The sequence below is a fragment of the Mesoplodon densirostris genome, chromosome 9 (genome assembly GCF_025265405.1).
Source record: "Mesoplodon densirostris isolate mMesDen1 chromosome 9, mMesDen1 primary haplotype, whole genome shotgun sequence".
NCBI classification, from domain to species: Eukaryota; Metazoa; Chordata; class Mammalia; order Artiodactyla; family Ziphiidae; genus Mesoplodon; species Mesoplodon densirostris.
In genome coordinates, this window is record NC_082669.1 from 85795943 (window position 1) to 85821256 (window position 25314).

A 25314-nucleotide genomic window follows, 5' to 3' on the forward strand; every position below is an offset into this window, starting at 1 on the left:
CATAGACTGATTAATTACCAGAAGCATGAGCTTTAAATTGGTTATATTTTTCCTTCTGGTTCAAAAAAAGGTCATTTTAAAGTGCAACAACTGGGGCTTCCCTGGTCCCAAAGGATTTCTAGCTCTGAAAAGTGCTCTGAGGACAAAAATCCATAACCCTCCAATTTATTGTTTAATCCAGTTGACAACTCTATCCATAAAAGGAGTTTGCCATATTTTAAAGGTAAATTAATTTTTTAACTGTCTCTTTTTCAATTATTCATTATTCATCTGTTAATCATTCATTATAGGATGAATTATTAACAAAATATAATCCAGCCTGAAAGCAAAATGCTATTAATCCACTAATTCTATTATATCACTGCTTTGGCATATGAGAGAGCACTTGGAAGAAAAAGGTTAGTTGACCTTCTCTTATACGTAATTAAGTTCAGTAAAATCCATCTGTGAAGCACCACAGAAAAAGATGTATAAGGTTAGGATAGTCATGTGTGTGTCAAGTCATGTTTTCCCATATACATCTAAACACAGGGGTGATACTCAAAATATTTAAAACTGTTACCACGCAGGCACTGAGAAACCTAGACAGGTGCTTGTGGTCCCTGCCCATAGTGATAAAGTGCTATTATAGCAATGTTGAAATTCTGGTTGATCATTATTATTACATTCAATAACGGTCTTACACAGTGTTTTTGAATAACTCTTAGGAAATCTGATATTCTTAATTATGCTCCATAACACACCAACTAGCAGAACAACATCACAGATGTTTTCAGTTCTAGAATTTCTTCCTTTTACATACCATAAACTGCAGTTACCCAAATGTCTGGCAATGCCTGCTAGTATCTTCGTAAAGGCAGGTCACGATAGTTCTTGAGCTTTACAGATTCAATTCAGAGACTATGATATATTCTCTTTAGTCATCTCTTTCACCCATAGTCTTGGGCAGAAGTCAACTCCAGAACCATTCTGGGGGTCCTAATTTAGTCAAAGGTCTCTGAGATGTGATACAAACCAATTCTCCTTCATTGCAAAGGAGTGATTAAAAAAAGCAAAAAAAATTTTAAAAATCAAGTTTTAGAAAGCAGCTAGATTGTACCACTTGCTCTGGAGCATTTTAGAGCAAGAAAATGCCAAGGATTAGAGCAGAGCTTTCTTTCCACAGGAGCTGAAGGCTTCAGAACTTGCTATGTGCCCAACTTCATATTCAATCCTGGTTCTTGGGTCAATCTGAAGGCTCTAAGGGTATGCATCACAGTGTTGCCCATGTGTAAATCAGGGGCCATCTTGGCGTTACAGTGCATAGGTTCCCATTTCTTGCTGTGCTATTCATCAAGAGACTGAGTTCAAAATAGTAGGGAAATAACTACAATGTTTGGAACATAATGTGTTCCTTTTTATCTCCCTCTAGTTTCTACTAGTCTCTAAGCACTTTAGAGCAGTAGTACTCTCTCTAGACTTAAAGCACTCTCCAGCCATACCAAAATTGCCATGGTTGGCTAACAGCCCTTCCAGACCTCCTGCCTATGTATACACTATGCCATGCGGCTGGTGGCTGGACGGCCCTTCCTCCCCACTGCCCACCTGCTGAATTCATCCCTCAAGCTTCATCTCAAAAGTCAGTTGTCTTGTGAGACTTTCTTTGACTCCAGCTAGAATCAGGTGTTATTTCCACCCGTTCCCATTCCCCTCTTGTAGCGCTTATCACTCAGTATTATCATTATTTATATACAAGCCTGAATCCCTGGCTAGCCAGTTCCTTCAGGCCTGGGATGGTATCTCATGGAGGCTTGCTCTGGTTGGCACAGAGGAAGTGCTCAATCCATGTCTGCTGCATAAATCAACAGTGAGCAGGTAGATGGAGGTGGGAAGAAAGAACTCTCAGTATTAAATCCCAGGAACTCCATCTGCATCATGAGTCACAGTTAGTCTCTGCATTACTACATTAAAGATGTCATACTATGGGATACCTAAATTATTGTTCCCTTTCAGAGCCCACCTGCTGAGGTCTTCTTCCCCCAAGTGAGACTAGTTCTGACACTGCATACACTACTGCCCACCCAAACCAAGGAAGCAATATGGTCCTTAGAGGCTCATGCCAGCTGTAGTAGATACATCTGGGCTGCCTTTTGCTCAGAGCCTAACTTTGTTTTCTCTAACAGTCATCTAAAGAAGCCTTATCTTGTGGACTTACCAGTTAACTCTGCCACAGTGCTAGTGACTTGGCTCCAAAGCCAGCAGAGATGCCCCTCTGTACAGGAATGCGCACAGACTGTTAGATTTGCTGCTAAACTTGGGATGAGACACTTTAGCAACTGCTTCTCTCCTTAGTAAGAAAAGTCTTCACATTCTTTCCTAGTGGCTAACGCCCCTATGCTAGAATTTGGCTGTAGCAAGTCCTGAAGTATTAATCTGAGAAAGACCTGGGTTTTAAAAAACTCATTGAATTGTATTCAAGAGTTCAGACCTGTTTCCTCATCAGCTACAAAGGGAAAAAGAATCTCGGAGATGGAAGTTGACTCCGACCCACAGCAATCCCCAGGGGCCAGTCCCTGCACTTCTGGTTATCCACCAACATGAGTTTCCTCCCGTATTGATCTAGTTTCTCACTCACATATTAGAATGAACACTCACGCCCCTCCCGTCAAAACTTGTACAGCCTCCTGAGTTATATCTGAACCACCATTAAACTTTAATGTAGTCTATGTAGGTTTAACTATTTCTGGGGATCTGAATTCTAGGCTTGTTTCAACTATTACTGTATTTTGAAATATATCTTACACGTTATCTCCATACAGCACTGTTCTTTATCAGTATAAGTGATGTGCAATACCAACACAATCAAGTACCAATAGTGTGTTAGCATGCAATCAGTTATATTAACTAAATACCCATGTATTCAGCTATAAAGATGTCTACAGATTTAAAAAATTAAGTTAACCTATTAATGTAATTTTGGGGGAAAAACTCCATGTGAATGTCTGATATATTGGCTCTCAGTAAAATGACAAAAGTGATACAAATGAAATCCAATAATTCAGGAGAAAAACATCTTCAAGTACACTCACCCACTATGTTTCATATGTGGTGGTTTATCCATTCGCACTGCCAATTTGATTTTTAAGTCAGAGTCCTGGCTATTTTTTGGAACGATCATTCGGTGCAACTCAGCTGACTTGGAGCTATTAGAAGTTGGGTATAATATCACCTGTAAGGGACAAAAATAACACATTTAGGTGCATAATACAGAACGTCTAAGGAGTAGAACTGAAACCTTTTCTATACATTTTCCTGTTTGAAAAGGTGGTGTCATGCCCAAATGTGTCTAATAAACCATTTCACTCCCACCACAGCAGATGGGTTTTCAATACAGACTGGTTTATTTATTTATTTATTTTGACAAATATGTGTTTTCATATTATCACATAACGAGTTTTCTTCCTGTGTCACTTCATAATGAATTAATAGCATGGCGGCTAGGGTTGAATTGACAGTTGAAAAATACTTAATAGACACCTATAATTTCAAGACCACTCTAAACTCCTCAGAGTAAAGAAGTTCAGAAAGAAATATCCTTTGAAATTACAAACAGCATGCTCAAAAAGCAAAACCGATTACTTGAAGCAGCAAAAATATACCTCATGTTTTAATATTTTCATTGCAAAGCAGTGTTAAAGGAAATCAACTCAATTAGAGATGGAAAAGACCGATTGTCGCACATTTTCTGCTCTAGATCAATATCAGAGAAGGATTTTTTTCCTGACTACATGTTTTCAAAACTATAAAGATGACATTATGATGACTGAAACAAAGTAATTATTTTTAATAAAACTGCCAAATTATCAAGTCATTTTTTCACAATCCCACATCCCACAGAGCCAACACAGGAAAGAAAAGCTTACTCTTCAGATATTACATACCATGTAGATTAAAAAAAAAAAAAGTATTTTCCCCTTTTAGTCAGTCATGACACTACTTAGACACAGCCTATATTCACGCCTTAATGAATATTTTTAAATGGAAGCACTATATTCTGGAGAATAAAATGAAGATATGAAACAGTACATCATATTTTAAGCCATTTCTTATTTTAAAGCAACGTGAAAAGTAAAAAAGCTTGAAGTTTCTAAGAAAATGAAAGAACTATAAACATGCTCAGGTATGATAAAATGTTTTCAAAGCAATCATGGCAACTGAATTTGACATGCTCTGTCAAAAAAAAAATCTTCATTTCCATGTATGAGTGAAAATATGCATGGAGAAATCTTCAGGCAAGGCTCTTTCTCTCTCTAGGAAAAACCAAATAGTCATAGTCTCATCTTCCAAGTTGTTAAATATACCTACTATTTTGAGACTTTTCTCAAACCTACCCATAGCCAGGTTCAGTCCAGCATATCTACATACTTCAGCATATAAAGGCTCAGCCAAAAGCAGATTAAACGGCATTTGTGATGTTTTCAAAAATTATGATCAGATTCTAGAAAGAGTTCTTTTTGACTGCTGAAATAGCCAATGGAATATTTTACAGATTCTTTCTTAAACAACAGTAAAGGAAAATAAATTAGTAATTTCTGGCTCAAACCAATAGACAAACGTATATCATTTCCAACTCAGAAGGTGATTCCACAAGAAGAGTCAAAGACTAAGACAGAGCTATACATCCTCTGTAGCTCTTACTGCTATTTCCCAGCAAGTCTGAAAAGCTTTTTCTATTTCTCCCCACCCCATCCTTTAAAAAAAAAAATTGGCACGAACCACCTACAGACTTTATTCCTTTTTAATTCTTCTTTCTATGTTTATATGAGAATTGGTATTGTTCCAAACTCTAGATGTCGTATACAGGAAGAGAATATTTAAATTAAAACTTTCGACAATTTCTCATTCTCTAAATGCCAATAATGGGTTACTAAAAAAGGTCCCAAAATAACTAATTGCAGTTTATCCCCAATTAAGGATCATCTCAGTACTGAACACCATCATTTCTGCCACATTTTAATTTTCTGATGGGCACCTCTAACTGAAGTCAGTGGAAGGTTTACTGCGTATCTCTGTTCAATTAAACATTTGAGTGCTTACTATGTGGGGACATAGAAAGATGAAAGAATATGGATGACTCCATAATGAGTTGATGGTTTCTTCTTATCAAAGCTAAAAACTCAGATAATATCTGGTAACATCACTTCTTTCTCTTGCCCTTCTATCCCTAGGGTGTGCAGCAGTTTTCCGATATTGTTAGTCTCTGGGTTTATTCACCATCGTTTGTTTGGCTTCTCTGTTCTATCACACATGTAGCGAACTCCCCGTGCTAAATTTCCACCATTTGAATGACCTGGAATTTTCTGTTTTTCTGGACAGACTCTAATAAAGGTGTAAACACTGCCATATGTAACAAATGAAGGCCCAGAGGTATGAAATCTATCACTTCTAAAAGTGGTACTGGTGAAGAAACTCTGTTAAATTGTTACCAGGTTCCCAAATTGTACAAGCAGAAAGTGATCGTACTCCTTTCCATGATTCAGCCATGGATGATAACAGACAAGGAAGAAGCACCCAAATATGTAGAGCCCAAAGGGCCAGGGAGAATAAAGGACAAAACAATTCTTTTCAGATGCATAATAAGGGTCTAAGCAAGAGATCCTGAACACTGTCAGGCAGGGTGTCTTCAGTGCCTGCCATGTCAGCATCTCACTGTTCTCCCTGGACACGTACTGCTCTGTATTTCCCACTTCACCTTTTTTTTGAATGGGAAGCTTAATTGTAGCTTTCCTGCCCCCTGCTCCACTGCTATATACTGGGTTTGTGCTTGAGCAGGGTGGGGAGGGGAGATGGAACAGCAGGCACTTAACACGAACCCTAGTTCATGGGGCACCAGGCTGCAAAGAGCCACAGCTGGACCTGATTGAGATGCTGGACTTTGAACTGGAAGTAAGGACAGGATGAAGCTTTGGGTTGCCTCCCTTGAAGTAAATGCATTCTATGGGTAGTTGGAAGGGTAACAGAATTGTTACCTTGGCTATAGGGGTGAGCTATGGCAGACGATCGAACTGTTCACCAGGATTCATGCTTTCCCTAGTATAGAACTGGTGCCAAGCAGCAGCTAGCCAGCCATATTTTCTAGGTCCCCTGGTATCTAAGTAGGGGCACATGAAAGTTGTAGCTAGTGGAATATGAAGAAAAGTGGTAAATCGTTTTGGGGAATGATGATTAAGATATAGAAGTGAAGAAGGTATGCCTTCTTCACTCATCTACTAGTCAAATGCAGAGGACTCCAATGCTCTAGAAAATGAGAGAGCCATAAGAGGGAAGAAACTAAAGCCCTGAATCACCACACAGAGGAAATCTACCCATCCATCAGGAACACCCATAATAAACTGTTATACAGGCACTATCGTTTTAAATTACTGAAATGTTGCCATTTGTTACAGCATTTAGTAGTACACCAACTAGTACATTAACATAGAGTTTTGCTGCATAAGACTTGCACAGGTAGTAAGTGCTTGAAGAATTTTCTTTCACGATAAGCAGATAAACAGTTCTACTTCAACATGACTTAGTTCACGTTCAGAGAGGGATGTCTGATGTTGATGGTACAATAATTAGAATACTTAAGAGACATAATTTACTAAGGATTCTTCTTGTATTTTAGATTCACACATAAGTTAAATCATAGCTCTGTACAAAATAGTTAGCTTCTTACAGATTTAGCAAAGTAGCTTGTTCTTTGCTATTTATTTCTTAACTTTTCTACACGTATTTCTGCTTCTTCTAGTCTTTTAGTTTATTTTTGTCACCAACACTTTAAATGCCTTGTCATTTAGCATAACACAACACATTTTATGATTTATCTTAAATATAAAGCCAATGTATCTTCTTCATAATAAAACGTCAACATTACTTTCCATCTTTGCTGAAGTGTAATGGAAAACACAAAATGTTTTTTTTCAGGCTTTATTTAAAATTCTGTCAAATTTAATACAGAGGAAGAAAAAACTTAAAATGAAGTGTAAAAATACATATGTACATAATAATATCTAGAGTAATATGAGGTTCAGAAGAATCTTTCTCTTAAAATATACTTGTACAAACTGACACCTCTACATTATTTTTCTTCTATTAAGATACATTAATTAAAGCCAAGCCATGTGCATCTGTACATATACTACATTACTTGAACTTTGTGGCTTATGAATTCACGACTTTCTAAATTTCTAAACTGTTTCAAAACTAAAAACCTAAAACCTGGGAGGAACAATCTACAAGAACTGAGAGGGAGCTAGGTAGGCTCTGGGGTGAGGTAAAGAATTCACTGCCTTGTCCCATAAATCTTAGTCCAGAGGAATAAAAAAAAAAGACCACATGACTACAGCATTGAACTGTGGTCTCTGAGTAAAATAATACAGCTATATTTTTGGTATGAATCTAGCTCAAAGATAGGTGCAATCAACAATTCTTAAAGGAATCAGGACAGACTTCATAGAGGAATGACTGCTTCATTTTGGAGTCTAAAAGAACACATAAGATTTATAAGATATTTTAAGATACAATATACAAGACACAATAAGAGACACAGGGAAGGGACTGATAAAGACATGAGGCCATTGGAACTGACCCACCCTTCGAAAGTAGGCACACAATCCCAATGCTGACATTCTTACCACTACCTTTGCTTCTCAAGCCCTTCCCCAAGTGTGACTGGTCAGCTCTTTGTTCCCAGGGACCTATCCTTAGTCAGTTTCCATTGCTTGCCAGCAAAGGATCTTCAACCGGTACAAATGTTCATGACATTTTCTGCCATGTCAATTCTCTACCTTATCAAAAGGTAAGGGGAGAGCCCCGTGGAACAGTAACTTTTAAGGGTTAAGAAAAGGAAGAGAACTCTATAATCAAGACCAGAGGCCAAGGAGACAGAAGAAAAACCAGAAGGGTGGGATGCACTATATTCAAGGCAGAGAGTGTTTCGGGGAACAGGAAGTGGCCGGCAATGCCAAATGACACTCAAGAGGTCAAGCACGGTAAGGAAGGAAAGGCTACTGCTTGGTTTAACAACAGAGAGGTCACTAGAGATCTCAGCAAGAGAACGTTTAGGTGAGGCCAGACTATAATGGCTTGAGGGATAAAGTCTATGAGAGGAATGGAGGAAGACATCACTTAATTCTTAAATGAACAAGATGGGGCGAGATAAGCAACACTGTTTTGGCTGGAAGAGGGATTGTGTACAAAGGCGGGGGCGGGGTGGGTGGTGAGGATATGGCCATGTAGACTGAAGAGGGTAAGGAAATGGGAAGGTTGTGCTCATAGGTGAGATCAGAAAGCAAGAATGGGGATAGACTGTAAAAGCATAGGTTTTGCTAAGGAGTTTGTATGTTATCCCATAACGTGTAATCGAAAGATGCTTCTAAACCAGAGAAGGACATGATCAAAACCTCATACTCTTGTGTAAAGGATAATCCCTGTCTATCCAGCTGTATACATTCTGGAGAGGCGTCATGTGTAGTCAAGTGTCTAACATCCAATTAAGAAATGAAATGGCCTTAGAAATACATCTTTAAAACAGAGTAAGAAGGGACTGAAAATGCTTTTAGCTGGAATGTTTCAATTTGTGATTAAAATAATTTTTTTTTTTTTTTTTTTGCTGACAATCAGATGTCCTTGAGGCATAGGGTATTTTAAGGAAATGTCCAAGGGATCATCACTCCAGATAAGTAGAGCTATCTCTATGAGAAATCTTGACTTTTGGGGTTCAGTTGACATTTTTCTATCTTTCTCTTTCAACTGACAAATTTTACAGTTTAGCAAAGATTCATGACAACTATACCTTGTGAACCTTTTAAGTACCTTCTTGAGAGCTTAGAACCTTGAGAAAGTATGTACAGTGAAAGAACCAACTGAATTTACTTCATTTCAATAAATTTTTATTTAGCACATGTTAATAACTAGCATGTATTTTCTCCAATATCAAAGCCCTGTATTTTCACTGTATGGAGAAGATGAACTGGATCACTTTTCTGAGAGAAATCTACAATACATCCTTCTTAGTAACATTTTCCAGTGTTTGAATACACCTGAGGTTTCTTAGTCTAAATAATTTCTCCTTTAATGTTACTGCTTCCTGTCCTACTTGGTTGAAACAAAGAACACCTGCTCACTTTCACTAACACAAGGTTCTTCTGTATACTGAAAAATTCGCATTAAGTCTTCTGTGAACCATATTGTCTGCAGGCTAAATCCAGTTCCCTTTATTTTCAAAGCTGGAAAGAATCCTGGAATTTACAATATAGAACTGATCAAACTCCCAACCCCTTAAAGATGTGCCCATGGCCTGACAGGAAATTACACATTTCCTTCCTTCTATACAGTACTTTTTTTTTTTTTTTAAATAGGAAAAGCCTTTTAAAAAATGAGTAAAAGAAGAAAAAGGAAAGTATTATCTGATCTATATATTTTTTCTTGGCATTAGCTTGTTAAAAAAATAGAGGTTATAAGCTTTGTTATTTGCATGATGGGGGTTGGAGACAGCATGAAAAACAAACATCAAGGTGTGTAAATTCTTCCTAAATCTTTTCTGGCATCACTACTTAATAATGAACCACTGTACAAAGGGGCTCATGGACTGTATTTAGCAGAGTATGCTCCTTGAGGGCAAGGGCTCATAGTGATACCTAGAGTAATTCACCTGTGGCTGCTAGTGTAATTTAAGCCAGTATCTTTAATTAAGCCATTCTTTTGTTTTTAAAATTGAAGTATAGTTGATTTCCAATATTGTGTTAGGTTCAGTTGTACAGCATAGTGATTCAGTATTTTTGCAGATTATATTCTATTATAGATTATTATAAGATAATGGCTATAATTCCCTGTGCTATACAGTATATCCTTGTTGCTTATCTATTTTATATATAATAGTTGTATCTTAATCACATACCCGTAATTTGTCCCTCCCTCCTCCCCTCTCCCCTTTGGCAAACACTGGTTTGTTTTCTACATCTGTAAGCCTGTTTCCGTTTTGCATATACATTAATTTGTATTACTCTTTTAGATTCCACATACAAGTGATATCATATAGTATTTGTCTTTTTCTGTCTGACTTATTTCACTAAGGATAATATGGTCTAGGTCCATACATGTTGCTTCACATCCTAAACTAGACACTTACCAAGTGTTTGTTGGATAGATGGGTGGATGCTTAGAGAAATTAGAAATAAAAATGCAAACCAAAAATTGATAACTTCATTGAGGTGAAAAGAGAAAAAGGCTTGCCAACTAAAGTACTGCCGAAACTTGATAACAGAAAATGACTGTAGCAAAGGCCAGAATTGGTACGCCATTTACTTGCTAGTCTAAAAATTTCTGAAACTCTCATCTTTCCATTTCTGGACTGTAACGGGTAGAATAATTAGTCTCCCCAAAAACGCCTAGTCCGAATCCCCAGAACCTGTGACTATGTTACTTACCTGGCAAAGGGGAATTGAGGTAGCTGATGGAATTAAGGTCACTAATTAGTGGGCCTTAAGAAAGGGAGATTAGGGCTTCCCCAGTGGTGCAGTGGTTGAGAGTCTGCCTGCCCATGCAGGGGACACGGGTTCGTGCCCCAGTCTGGGAGGATCCCACATGACGCGGAGCGGCTGGGCCTGTGAGCCGTGGCCGCTGGGCCTGCGTGTCCAGAGCCTGTGCTCCGCAACGGGAGAGGCCACAACAGTGAGAGGCCCGCGTACCGCAAAAAAAAAAAAAAAAAAAAAAGAAAAAAAGAAAGGGAGATTATCCAGGTGGGCCCAGTGCAATCACAAGGGTTCTCGGAGGTGGAAGAGGAAGGCAGAGGAGTGATGAAGCAAAGTGATGTGAGAAACACTTGACCAGCCATTGCTGGCTTTGGAAATGGAAGAGGACCATGCATGAGCCAAACACAGGCAGCCTCCAGAAGCTGGAAAAGGTTAAAAAAAACCCTGCATTCTCCATTTTAGGTCTTCTGGAAAGGAACACAACCCTGCCAACACCTTAATTTGAGCCCACCAAGATTTGCTATGGACTTCTGACTGGCACAACTGTAAGATAATAAATTTGTGTTGTTCTGAGCCACTAAGTTTTCAGTAATTTGTTAAAGTTGCAATAGGAAACCAATAAACAGCCAATAAAAGCTGCAATTTGATTACAAAAACACTATATTTACCTTCTAAAAAATTTCTTCTGCTAACTGTGTAATTCAAAGATTTTTACAGACAGATTTCTATCATTATCTCTGGTTACTTTAAGATGTTTTGGGATATGATTATTTCTCTCACTTTCCTGAGGTATTCTGCTTGTATTAAATCTTTTGAAAAAACTCTCTCACTTAGTGTTAGTTAACTTAAAGTTTTCATTTTCCTTACCATAAAACAAAAAATTGAAAAGGATTCACAATTAGACAGATTATTTTGGTTACTAGAATGAAGACCATCATGCGTATATTTCTAACAAATTTCAAGTTCCATATACCCAAATGATCAAGGATTGCATCTTCTATTTCAGTCTTCAAGAAAGACTTTGAAAGACATAGTCAAATTTGTCAAGATATTTTTCATGGCTCAATTAAAGACACTGGCCTTTACTAATCTTCATATATCACTTTTATTGCTTGTAAATTCTCGATTTCATACTTCTCCTTGAGTGGAGCAATATATTCCATCACAGCTACATCTGTGTCTTTAAGACTTCTCTAGACAGGAAAGCGTTATTATTCTTGATCTATTCCCCTCAGCCATAAATTATGAATAGCAGTAACCTTTATATTTCCTTACCAATAAAGTTTCTATTAGAGGACGCTGCATGAGTAGCTTTATCATGTTTCTTTTTACTAGTCTGGTTATAATAATGCCTGGCATTTATAAAGAACTTTTCAACTCAGTGCCTCAAAGTGCTTTGTGAAATTTAAACTAATTCTCACATCACCCTTAATAGATAGGCATTGCTCTTGTTGTGTAAATAACTTGACACTGAAGTTAAATGAATACCTAAGGGAAATTACTTCAAGATAACAATAGACACTTTCAATTTTACCCACCCTCCCCAACACCTTCCCTTCATAATTTCACATACATTATAATAACTAATTTAGCTTTGTTCTCACTCTTTGGTTATTAAGTACTATAAGAACTCTTAGAGTCAAATCAATTTTATTTCTGTCAATCCATACATAGGATGGTAGGATGGAAAGGAGGAAGTTATGTTAATGCTTAAACTTGGATTATTTCAGTTGCAATCCTTAAACTGAAGACAATTATAGCAAAGTGTTTGGGAACTGAATAATTTACAGATAAGTGTTGGTATTTTTATTAAAAATCAACTGCCACCCTGAAGAGTGAATGTGAATTATTATTCTTCATTTGAATAAGAAATCAAAGCAAGGTCTAATAATTACAACCTAACAATTTGCCAAAATGATAAGATTCATGAAAACCTTCCCAATTTGTCATTCTATATGTATACAAACTAGTCAGTAATCCTTTAAAGAATAGAAAAGGAAGACAGGAGAGTAGGAGGCTAAGAATTCTTGATGTTAACATTTTCACATGCTCCAAAGAACTGCATGAATTTAGAGAAATATGATAAGATGGAAGTAGTGGGGAATAAAGGTCAAGGGAGAGAGGTTCAGTGACCTGTTCATGCCCTCTTGGCTATTACGGCAGAGCCAAGACCAGAATCAACGACTTACGGAAGCAGGTTTCAAACTTTCAGTTTGTGATGCTCAACAACCAACTAATCTGAATGTTGGACCTTTGACCTAAAGACTTTATTTTTGACTCATACAATACATATAATAAAAACTAGCAGGGAATAAAGGTACTTAGCTTTTCAGTATCAGTGCTAGAGACAATAAAGGTGGATATTCCTAAGAGGCTTTGTATAGCTCCCAGATGCACAGGGACTTCTTAATGTAGTAACTAAAAGAAGAAGTTAGTAATGGATGTCAGGATGTTCCAACCTGCTTCTTCTATATATTATAACTAGGAGATGGGCTGAACATCCTAGAACCTCACTCTTGCTATATAGGATCCAAACCATGTATCATTCCACAATTGCTGTTTCAGCTTATCACTTGGTTAGGGAGCTCAGGTGTTCAAACAAAAGTGACTCATTCTACTGCCTACTATAACTCTGCAAAGGAGAAATGAAACTGAAACTTCAGGAGATTGTTCATTTGTTCATTCATCCTTCCAACAATAATTGGACATGTATTACACATCAGAAACTGTCAGACAGGTGCTATTGCTGAAATAATATGTCCTATGTCTTACCTTCAATGGGAAATGGAGATATAATATTGTAAGGCTCATAAACTACTCATGAAGTGTTATAATATCATCTGAAGTTAGACTAAACATAAGCAACACTTAAAATAACAGTTACCAATAATAATCAAAGAAGAAAAAATGGAACCGTAAAAAATATTCAATTAGTCTAAAAGAGGAAAAAAGAGGAGGAAAAAAAGGAAATAAAGAACATATAAGACAGAAAAAACAACTAAATGACGGATTTAATCATATCAGTAATCATATTAAAATAGTTTAAATACTGATTGAAAGGCAGAGATTGTCAGATTGAATAAAAAATAAAGACCTAATCATATGCTGCTTCAATCAACATATTTTAAATGTAAAGAAACAAATAGATTAAAGGATGTAAAAAGATATAATATGTTAACACTAGTTAAAAGAAAGCTGGGATAGCTAAGACAAAGAAGATTTTAAACCAAAGTATATTACCAGGGATAAGGAAGTTATTTCATAGTGACAAAGTGGTCAATTAATGAAGAGGAAATAGGAATTCTAAATATTTGTGCACCTAATAACATATCTTCAAAATACAAGCAGCAAAAAATGATAGAACAGATCCATAATTATACTCAGGTTAATACCAGTCTCTCAAAAATTGCTTTTTAGAAAGTAGATACAAAAAATCAGTAAGGGGGCTTCCCTGGTGGCGCAGTGGTTGAGAGTCCGCCTGCCGATGCAGGGGACACAGGTTCGTGCCCCAGCCCGGGAAGATCCCACATGCCGCGGAGCAGCTAGGCCCGTGAGCCATGGCCATTGAGCCTGTGCGTCCGGAGCCTGTGCTCCGCAATGGGAGAGGCCACAACAGTGAGAGGCCCGCGTACCACACACAAAAAAAAAGTATAGAACCTAATTCTCTGATCATAATAAAACTAGAAAAAAATAAAAAGATGATTGAAAAAAACAAAACAAAAAAAAATCAGTAAGGATATGGAAATAACCGTAACTTGAACTATTTGACATGTATAAAACTCTACTGAATGAAAGAATATGCAGTCTTTTAAACTGTGAATGTGGAACATTCACAGGATAGACCCTATGATAGGCTAAGCCTCAATAAATTTGGAAAGGATCCAAGTCATATAAAGTATATTCTCTAAGCCCAATAGACTGCAATTAGAAATTCATAACATAGAGAACTCCAAAAAAGCTCTCACATATGTGGAAACTAACACAATCTTAATAACCCATGGGTCAAAGAAAGCAAAATAAAACTTAGAGAGTATTTTGAACAGGATGAAAATGAGAAAAAAATATAAAAAATCTGTGGGATGCCACTAAGGCAGTATTTAGGGAGGGTGGCACTTAGAGCACCAAATGTCTATATTAGGAAAAACATTTTTCTCTAATCATTGGCTTCAGCTTTAATGGAAAAAGTATCATGAGTTAAACTCAAAGTAAATAGAAGAAACAATAAAGATTAGAGCCAAAAGAGATTAAATAAAAATTAGCAGAAGGAACTTTATCAACTTGATGAAGGGGGTCTACCAAAAACCTACAACTAATGTTATACTTAATGTTCAAAGACAATGTTTTTTCCTTAAGATCAAGAATAAGACTAGGATGTCCACTTTCACCACTTCTATTCAGCACTGTATTGGACATTCTAATAAGTACAATAAGACAACCAAAATAAATAAATAAAAACATCTAGATTGGAAAGAAGAAGTAAAATTGTCTTTACTTGTAGACAACAATATTGTCTATGGAAAAACAATCAATCTACCAAGATACCAGTAGAACTAGCAAGTGAGTTTATCAAGGTTGCAGGATGTAAGATCAATATAGAAAAGTCAATTACATTTCAATATACTAACAATATCTAAATTAAGAAAATTAAAACTAACAAAATGATGCTATTTAAAATAACAAAAATATGAAATACTCAGTGATAGATCTGGCAAAAGAAATGCAAGACCTGATCATTGAAAACTATTAAGACATCACTATGGGGAATGAAATAAGACCTAAATAAATGGAGGGATATACTGTGTTCATGGGTTGGAAAACTCAGCTTTGTTGATCAACTCCCAAACTGATCTACATATTCAATGCAGATTTCTTACATATGGCACCAAAAGTACAAGCCATAAAAGAAAAAAAATTGGACGGCATCAAAATTAAAAACTTCTGCTCTTTGAAACACACTGTTAACAGAATGAAAAGACAAGCCAAATTCTGGGAGAAAAATATTTACAAATCATAAACCTGATAAAAGATGTGTAAACAATATATTATGGTCTTTCCAAACTTAAGAATAAGAAAACAAGTAACCCAATTAAAAACTGGAAAAATGTCTGAACAGATTCTTCATCAAAGAAAAGGTACAAATGAAAAGTAAGCATGCAAAAAGATGTTAACATGATTAGTACTAGCTGTTACGGAAGTATAAATTAAAACCACAATGAAGTAACACTACACACCTATTACAAATAAGGAACTGGTACAGTGTGTACGTTGAATACTTGTTCTATCTGGGACAGAGGCAGCCCTCTATTTTTCTGAGGATACTGAAATGTCAACTTCTGCTACTATAATCACCCACATGGACCCATCATGGAGGATGCCTATTTATAACTTGCTCTTTTAGTGGTGAGAATGTAAGAAAATGCTTTCCTCTACCTCTACAGTGAGGATGCCAGCCACCTCCTCAGAGAAGGTCTGAGGGAGACTCACTGAGGAACAAGTGATGCACATTATCAAAGGCTCCTTTCCAAGTCAGACTCAGGATGGTAAGTCCTCTCCTCTAACACTTCACAGCATGTAATTAATGACCCAGACGTAATCAACTGCTGCTAGAAAATATATCTAGAAAGACTTCGCACCATATATGAATGATCTCTGGCCCTTCACCTGTCTGTGGTCCCTTTCTTGTCACTGGAATGGCTTCTGAGATATGATAACAAAGGCTTGTGACAAATGGTTACATGAAAGGACTAAAGGAGGAAGGAGAGCTTTCCTGTGATTTTTAGTTTCAGAAAAGGCATACCACTTGTTAGAACTACAAAAATAAAAGTTTACTCTGCTTGAGGAGGTGAATTAGACATATATGAAATGCAAATGAATTTCCATTCCATTTTGCAGCAAGTGATATTAACTTGCTGGCTAAAATAGCAGTCATTGAGTACCGGCTATTTCAATGAAATTGGACATTAAATTTTGCTTTCAAATTGAAGTAAAATGCCTATGATTATGATTTCACTAGCAGCTTCTTTAATGCTCTTTTGACTCATATATAGATGAATCAAATTTATATAATGCTGGAAAGTTTAATCCTCAAATATAAATTTTGTCTGAGCAAAGGGAAAGCCTAAAGTGATTTTTATGCATTTAACTATATAATTATTTGTGAAAAATCAGAATTGTTAATTAGTCAATAAAACATCTGTAGTCTATTCCTGATCTATTACTTTGTATGCTGAAATAAGTTCTGTGATGACTCCCTATAAACCAGGCAATTAGAGACATGTTTTAAACTCTATAGGTCCTAACCAAGGTGCTTGAAAGATAATAGTACATTTTAATGGAATAATCTATTGAGCAAGGCTAATTTATCTTAATATTTAAAATGTACCTGAAATTTCCATATAATATCAATAGTTAAATTTGTAAAACATGCATAATGATTGTCACTTTGAATTATTAGCTATGAACATCTCCATATTAAGAAATGTTTACTAGAAGTACAGATATTGAAATATTATTTAATCAAATGAGAAAAAAAGATGACGTTCTAGCTCCACTGCACTATAAAGGAAAATAGATTCTGATTTATACACTTCTCCAACCTCAGGGAGGCAGAAGAACCAGCACCCTCCTGTGTATACTGATGATGTGGTACCAAGGCCACAAACTTAGAGTGTATGAATAGACAATAGGTTCTTTTTCTAACAACTGTCAGAAAGAATGTCTTTACAGCAACACTCTAAAACTAAAAAGTTATTTGGGTAGAAACTTCAAAAATCCATTTTGGGGACTTCCCTGGTGGCACAGTGGCTAAGACTCCGCCTGCCAATGTAGGGGACATGGGTTCGAGCCCTGGTCCAGGAAGATCCCACATGCCGCGAAGCAACTAAGCCCATGCACCACAACTACTGAACCTGTGCTCTAGAGCCCACAAGCCACAACTACTGAAGCCTGCGCTCCTAGAGCCCGTGCTCCACAATGAGAGAAGCCACCGCAATGAGAAGCCGGCACACCGCAACGAAGAGTAGCCCCCACTCGCCGCAACTAGAGAAATCCTGCGCGTAGCAATGAAGACCCAACGCAGAGGGAAAAAAAAATCCATTTTGGACTCAAGAACACCATTTGGCAGGTTAAATAGTACCCAGGAGTACATTAATTCATTCTGAAAGACTCAATGGAAACTGCATTGCTCACAAATAGATGCCTTGTGGGATCATTTAGATTTTTATATGGCTATGTTACAAAAGCCCTGCTTTTAAATTTTTGCAGGGACAACCGATTATGATGAACTGTATACGTTTGGGTGCTTAACTGGTCTACTATTTACCTGCTAGGACATACCCATAATAAGAAAAATTCCCTGTTCTGTCTCGAGGTATTCCCTTAGCACCCGGTGGAGGGCTGGCCACCAACTTGGATGAAAAATCTCCATATGCCACCCCCGTTTCCCTAAATAGGTATTTGCATCTGCCATCTACGAACAAAATCTGCATGCCAAGCATTTGCCAAAGAACGTAACCTTTAACTGCCTAATGCCTATTTAAATTTGAGCTATCATTTCACAAAACTATGTGCTACAATAGATTTTTTTTTTTTTTTATGTGTTACTAGTTCTCAACCCTGGCTGCACCTTAGTATCAGCAATACTATTTGTGCCAGTGCCTCTCAACCCTATATGCACATTATCAGCTCCTGAGAAGTGCTTAAAATTCTCTTTCCTGGGCTCACCCTAAACCAACTAAAAGTGTGAGTCCAGACCCTGAGTCTTTTCAAACACTCCCCGAAGCAGTTCTTATGTGAACATCAAGTTGAGATGCACCATCACAAATGAAAGTAACAAAAGCAGCCAGACAGTACCCTAATGAGATTCAAATCACTGTATAAAATGACTATGCACGGGCTTCCCTGGTGGCGCAGTGGTTGAGAGTCCGCCTGCCGATGCAGGGGACACGGGTTTGTGCCCCGATCCCGGAAGATCCCACATGCCGCGGAGCGGCTGGGCCCGCGAGCCATGGCCGCGGAGCCTGTGTGTCCGGAGCCTGTGCTCCGCAACGGGAGAGACCACAGCAGTGAGAGGCCCGCGTACAGAAAAAAAAAAAAAAAAAAAAAAAAAAAAAGACTATGCATGAATTGGCTTTAGCTTAAATAATATTCAGTTCCTGCTTTAAGTCATGAAATTAAATTGGTCCACACCAACACCATGATTTGTAAAACAGTCACATTACCTTATCCTATGAAACGTAGTATTTAATGATTGTTTTAGGGCATAGACTTTGGGGTCAGAAAACTGAAGTTCAGATCAGCACTCTCGCAGTTGCTGAGTGGTCTTAACCTCTGATTCTCACTCTTTAACTAAATATGGACTGTTACTAGCATCTTCAAAGAGGATTAAATGGGATATGTGAATAGTAAGCAGTAATAGCAACCAGTAAATCAGTATAATGATAGAAAAGGAGAACAAGAAACGACAACACAGTTTGTATTTCAGACAAGGGGTCAGAGATCCAGAGAGTAAATGCCTCCCTATCACGCTTAATAAAAAGTCAGTAGGGGGCCTCCCTGGTGGCGCAAGTGGTTGAGAGTCCGCCTGCCGATGCAGGGGATACGGGTTCGTGCCCCGGTCTGGGAGGATCCCATATGCCGCGGAGCGGCTGGGCCCGTGAGCCATGGCCGCTGAGCCTGCGCGTCCGGAGCCTGTGCTCCGCAATGGGGGAGGCCACAACAGTGAGAGGCCCGCGTACAGCAAAAAAAAAAAAAAAAAAAAAAAAAAAAGTCAGTGGAGTTAACCTTACTTAGTAAACCTTACTTTGTATGGCAAAACTGATCTAATAAATCCTTCAGTGAGCTGCTTGGATGAGAATTATTATGATAGACCTGTTGAAGGATATCTCCATAATGACTGAAGCTGTAGTATCTTCAGTGATTTTTACCATTTAGAATATAAATAAGAAGCTTTATCTTCTATTGTACTAGGTTACTTTTGGTACGTGGGCCTCTCACTGTTGTGGCCTCTCCCGTTGCAGAGCACAGGCTCTGGACGCGCAGGCTCAGCAGCCATGGCTCATGGGCCCAGCCGCTCCGCGGCATGTGGGATCTTCCCAGACCGGGGCACGAACCCGTGTCCCCTGCATTGGCAGGCGGACTCTCAACCACTGTGCCACTAGGGAAGCCCTGTACTAGATTACTTTTAAATGAAGTAATCACACATACATCCTTACTGAGATACATTCTAAGGACAAAAAGAACTACAAAGAAATACTGACCATTACTTGGTAAGTTCTTTGTTGGTTATGGTACTGGTACAGTATTTCTGGAACAATTTTGTATGTATTACAAGACAGAAAATAAATAAACATATTGATGCTGCAGGGAGCCTGTAAACCCATGATTTTTAAAAAGTATATATTCCTTAACCATAAGTGATGATACACAGAATGTTGATTTCTAAATTCCATTATCACTAAAAAGAACCAGTGCTGATTATAGGCCTGGGATAGGGAGAGTACAAGCTGAGTCGATCAACATCTCAAGCTCCAAAAAGCAAAGACTGATGGTATCAAGCTTAATTAACTTCACTAATACCAGGAAAATCTACCATTATATGACTCCCGATATGATGCTATGGGAATCACAAAACATCACCTATGTAGGGTTCTTCCCAAAAATGTTTAGCTGAATCCAATCATGAAAAAACAGTAAGACAAATCCAGAAGGGAAAACATTCTACAAAATTAAACTCGTTAAAAATGTCATCATCATAGACAACCCCCCCGCCCCGCCCACCCAATATATGATCCTGAATTGTATTCTGGGTTGGGGGATGGGGAAATCCAGCTTTTACAGACATGCTAGGATAATTATGGGACTCTGAATGTTGACTATATATCACATACTAATATTCATCAATATTAAATTTCCTAGGTGCAATAATGGAATTGATGTAAGAAAATGTTTGTCTCTTAGAAAATATAAGCTGAAGTATTTTGGAAAAAAAATGCTGAAAAGCCTTCTTTATTACAAATCTTTTTAAAACTAAGCTTTACATTCTGGAATAATTTTAAAAATTTACAGAAAAGTTGCAAAAACAATATTGAAAGTTCCTGTTTACCTCTCAGTTTCCCCCATAATTAACATATGATACCATGGTACTTCTGTGAAAACCATGAAACATACATTGTTACATTACTCTTAACTAAACCCCAGACTCTATTTGGATTCCATGGGTTTTTCCATCAATGTCTTTTCTATTCCAAGACCCAATCCAAGACACCACATTGCATTTAGTGGTCACGTCTCCTTAGTCTCTTCTGATCTGTGTGTGACAGTTTCTCAGTCTTGTTTTTATACCTAGAAAAAAACTAGCCAATTATCCTGTACAGTGTCCCCTAGTCTGGTTTTGTCTGATATTTTCATCATAATTAAACTGGGTTTAAGTTGGGGTTTTCAGAAAGAATATCACAGAGGTGAAATGTGCCGTTCTCATAACATCGTAACAGGAGTACATGACAGCTATGTGGCATCAGCGGCAGTGTTAATCTTCATTACTTGGTTAAGGTAGTGTTTGCAGGTTACTGTTTTTCTCTTATATTGCTTAGGTGTACATTTCTCACCACTCCTTTCAGTGCAGTTATCTTGTACCTTGTAATACAACTAAGTTCATCTGTGTTAACCTGCATACATTAAAGTACATGCTTTATGATGTACAGTTTTGTTTACTGAAGTATGGTTGATTTACAATATTAAATTAGTTTCAGGTGTACAGCATAGTGGTTCAGTATTTTTACAGGTTATACTCCATTAAGTTATTACAAGAAAATGGCTAAAATTCCATGTGCTATACAATATATCCTTCTTATCTATTTTATATCAATACATAGTAATTTGTATCTCTTAATCCCATACCCGTATCTTGCCCCTCCCCACTTCCCTCTCTTTGCTGGTAACCACTGGTTTGTTTCTTATGAGTTTGTTTCTGTTTTGCTATACCTGTTTGTTTTATTTTTTAGATTCCACATATGATTTCCTCTTTGAGTTCTTCATTGACCTGTTTTTTTTTTTTTGGCTGTATTGGGCCTTTGTTGATGTGCGCGGGCTTTCTCTAGTTGAGGTGAGCAGGGGCTACTGTTTGTTGTGGCACACAGGCTTCTCATTGCAGTGGCTTCTCTTGTTGCTGAGCACAGGCTCTAGGCATGTGGGCTTCAGCAGTTGCAGCACACAGGCTCAGTAGTTGCGGCACACAGGCTCTAGAGCGCAGGCTCAGTAGTTTGGCACACGGGCTTAGTTGCTCCACAGAATGTGGGATCTTCCCAGACCAGGGATCAAACCCATGTCCCCTGCACTGGCAGGTGGATTCTTAACCACTGCACCACCAGGGAAGTCCAATCCATTGTTTTTTAATAGCATGTTTTTTAAGTCTGCACATCTTTGTTCTTTTCTCATTTGTTTTCTATAATTGACTTCTAGTTTCATACCACTGTGGTCCAAAAAAATGCTTGATATAATTTCCATCCTCTCAAATTTGTTCAGACTTATTTTGTGGCTTAGCATATGATCTATCCTGGAGAATGTTCCACGTGCATTTGAAAAGAATGTGTATTCTGTTTTTGGATGTAATGTCCTGTAAATATCTACTATGTCCAACTGGTTTATTGTGTCATTTAAAACCACCGTTGCCTTATTTTCTGTCTGAATGATCTGTCCATTGATGTCAGTGGGGTGTTAAAGTCCCCTATCATTATTGTATTACTGTCAATGTCATCCTTTATGTGTTAGTATTTGCTTTGTATGTTTAGGTGCTCCTGTATTGGGTGCACATATGTTAATGAGAATAATATTCTCCTCTTGTATAGATCACTTTATCATTATATAATGCCCTTCTTTGTGGTTTGTTACTTTTAGTCTATTTTGTCTGATATGACTATTGCTACCCCCATTTTGTTTCCATTTGCATGAAATATCTCTTTCCATTCCCTCACTTTCTGTCTGCGTGTCTTCATCTCTGAAGTGAGTCTCCTGTATTATCCAAAGAGCCACCCTATGTCTTTTGATTGGAGTACTTAGTCCACTGACATTTAAAATAGCTATTGATAGGTACCTGCTTATTGCCTTTTATTACTTGTTTTTCTGTTGTTTTTATAGCTCTTCCCTGTTCATTTCTTCTTGTTTCTTCCATTGTGGTTTGAATTTCCTTAGTAGTATGGTTGTGTTCCTTTTTCTTAGTTGGTAGGTTTTTAATTTGTGGTTACTGTGAGGTTCATGTATCTACTTGTTTTAAACTAGTAGTCATTTTAAGTTCAAACACACTCTAAAAGAGCCATATTTTTTACTCTCCTCCTCCGCACCATTTTTAATGTCATATTTTACATTTTCACACATATCCCTTTACGGTTTATTGTAGTTATAGTTGCTTTTACAATTTTTGTCTTTTAATCTTTGTACTGGCTTATGTAAGTGGTTGATCCTCAGTCCTTACTATATATTTGCCTTTCCTAGTGGGATTTTCCTTCTCCTATAGATTCCTATCTTTCCACTTAAAGACACTTTAACATTTTTTAGGATAGGTTTAGTACTGATGAACTCTTAGTTTCTGCTTGCCTGAGAAGTTCCTTTTGTATTCTAAATGATAATCTTGCTGGGTAGAGTATCCTAGGTTACAAGTTTTTCCCTTTCAGCATATTGAATATATCATGTCACTCCCTGCAAAGTTTCTGTAGAGAAGTCAGCTGATAGCCTTATGGGGATTCCCTTGTATTTGACTCTTTTTCTCTTGCTGCATTTATAATTCTTTATCTTTTGCCATTCTAATTATGATATATCTTGGTGTGGGTCTGTTTGAGGTCATCATGTTTGGAATCCTCTGTGTTTCTAATACCTGGATATTTGTTTCCTTGCTCAGGTGTGGAAAGTTTTCAGCCATAGTTTCCTCAAATACATTTTTAATCCCCTTCTCCCTTCTCCATTCTGGGACCCCTATAATGCAAGTATTGGTGGGCTTAATATTATCCCAGAGATCTCTTATTTTTATTTTTTACAATTTGTTTTTCTTTTTGCTGCTCTGATGGGGTGATTTCCACTATTCTATCTTCCAGATCACTTACTCATTCTTCTGTATCACTCAGTGTGCTATTCACACCTTCTTGTGTGTTTGTTTTTTTTTTTTTAATTTCAGGTATTGAATTTATTTCTGATTGGGTCTTTCTTTCTATTTTTTAACTTCTTAAAATTTTCACTGTGTATATCTATTCTTTTCCCTAATTTAGTTAACATTTTTATTACCAATATTTTGAATTCTTTATCTGGCAAATTGTTTGTTTCAATTGCAAGTTGTTGAGGTTTTCTCTTGCTCTTCCAATTGGGAGCAATCCCTCTACCTTCTCGGTTTGGTGAACTTTCTCTGCCTCTATGAATTTAGGTGAAAGTTACCTATTGTGGTCTTGAAGGAGTATTCTTATGTGGGAGAGTCCCCCTATGCACTGTGTCCAATGCCTTTGGTAGGAGAGCTGGATTTGCTGAGGAGGCAAGTCCTATCTTTCCTCAGGGTGTTCTGGCAGCTATGACCTTGGTAGGGGTGGGGCTGGAGATGGAGGGGCTAGAGCCAGGTGTGAGGCAGGACCTCCCCTCTGCTCAGTGGCAGCAACACCCTACTGGGGGGAGTGGTCTGAGCCCAAGTTGCTGGAGCAGACTCCCTGAGGGTCAGGCCTGAGCTGGCTCTATTCCCTTTAAGTATGTGTTTATCCCTCTCCCTGCACTGGGGACCCTTGCCCCAGAGCGGGTAGTGCTGAAGCAAATGGGGCCCTTGGGGGCTCTCTGCTCCTGTCTGCCTCAGACAGAAGTCCAAGCTTTCTCTGCCATGCTGCCTGTGCAGGCACCCACAATAGGTTCCCTCGCTCTGCTCAGACACAGCCTCAGGTGCAAATCCCTTTGTCCCTCACAGCTGATCACTCTCCCCGGCCTCTGCCACCCTTGCCCTGTGGTGGAGCAACACTGCTGGGCAAGGGGTACCCACATGGACTCGGAGCATGTATGGGGGTGCTGAGCTGTGGTGCAGTGGCTGCCATAGAGATCTGGGCTGCTTTTGATGGGCTGCTTAAGTAAGTGCCAGCAATGGCTGCCATCCCCTCACCCAGGCTCTGACCCAGTACCTGGTAGCCACCGTGTCCCACAGTTGAGTCTTCTCCCCAGTCATGGCTGCCCAAGATCCCGTGTCTTGGGAAACCTGGCAGCTGCTAGAGCAGACCTCTCTTCACCCTACCTTGGGGGGCAAGCCAGTGTGCTCGTGCTGCCCACAAGCCGAGTCCAGTGTTCCCAGAGCCCTCCTGTTAGCCCTCCAGTCCCCAGAGCCTCCAACCAGCCAAGGGGGTTCATCTCCCCTGTTTAGGACCCTGGAACTGGGGTGTCTAATCTGTGGCTCTCACTGCTCATTCCCCAGGGCAAGTGTCCAGCCGTGTATTCTCCCTTTTCCTCTAAGTTCCCTTCCAGGCGCACAAGTCCCAACCTGATCGTTTTTCTTCCCTTCCTACCTGATTATATGTGTATCTTTCTTACAGCCTTGGTTGTATAGGAGTCCTTCTGCCAGTTTCCAGTTAGTTTTCAGTGTGAACTGTTCCACATGTAGGTGTATTTCTGATGTGTTTATCAAACACATGTGAGTTCCACATTCTCTTACTCCTCCATCTTGATTGACCTCCTCCTGTGATGTACAGTTCTATGTGTTTAGGCAAATACATACATTCATATATCCAATACCCAGTATCACACAGAAAAATTCCTTCACCTTGAAAGATCCCTTTACACCCCTTTTCAGCCAACCACTTCCCCCCTGGGTCAA

General features: G+C 38.3%; 1 protein-coding gene across 2 annotated transcripts in view; it reads right to left on the reverse strand.

The window, feature by feature from the left end:
* CADPS2 (calcium dependent secretion activator 2) overlaps nt 1-25314 on the reverse strand; it is a 493834-nt gene that overhangs the window by 230481 nt on the left and 238039 nt on the right. For both annotated transcript variants that reach the window (XM_060108899.1, XM_060108898.1), the window contains exon 8: nt 3069-3208. In XM_060108899.1, the coding sequence (XP_059964882.1) occupies nt 3069-3208 (140 nt within the window). The remainder of the gene's footprint in view (nt 1-3068; nt 3209-25314) is intronic.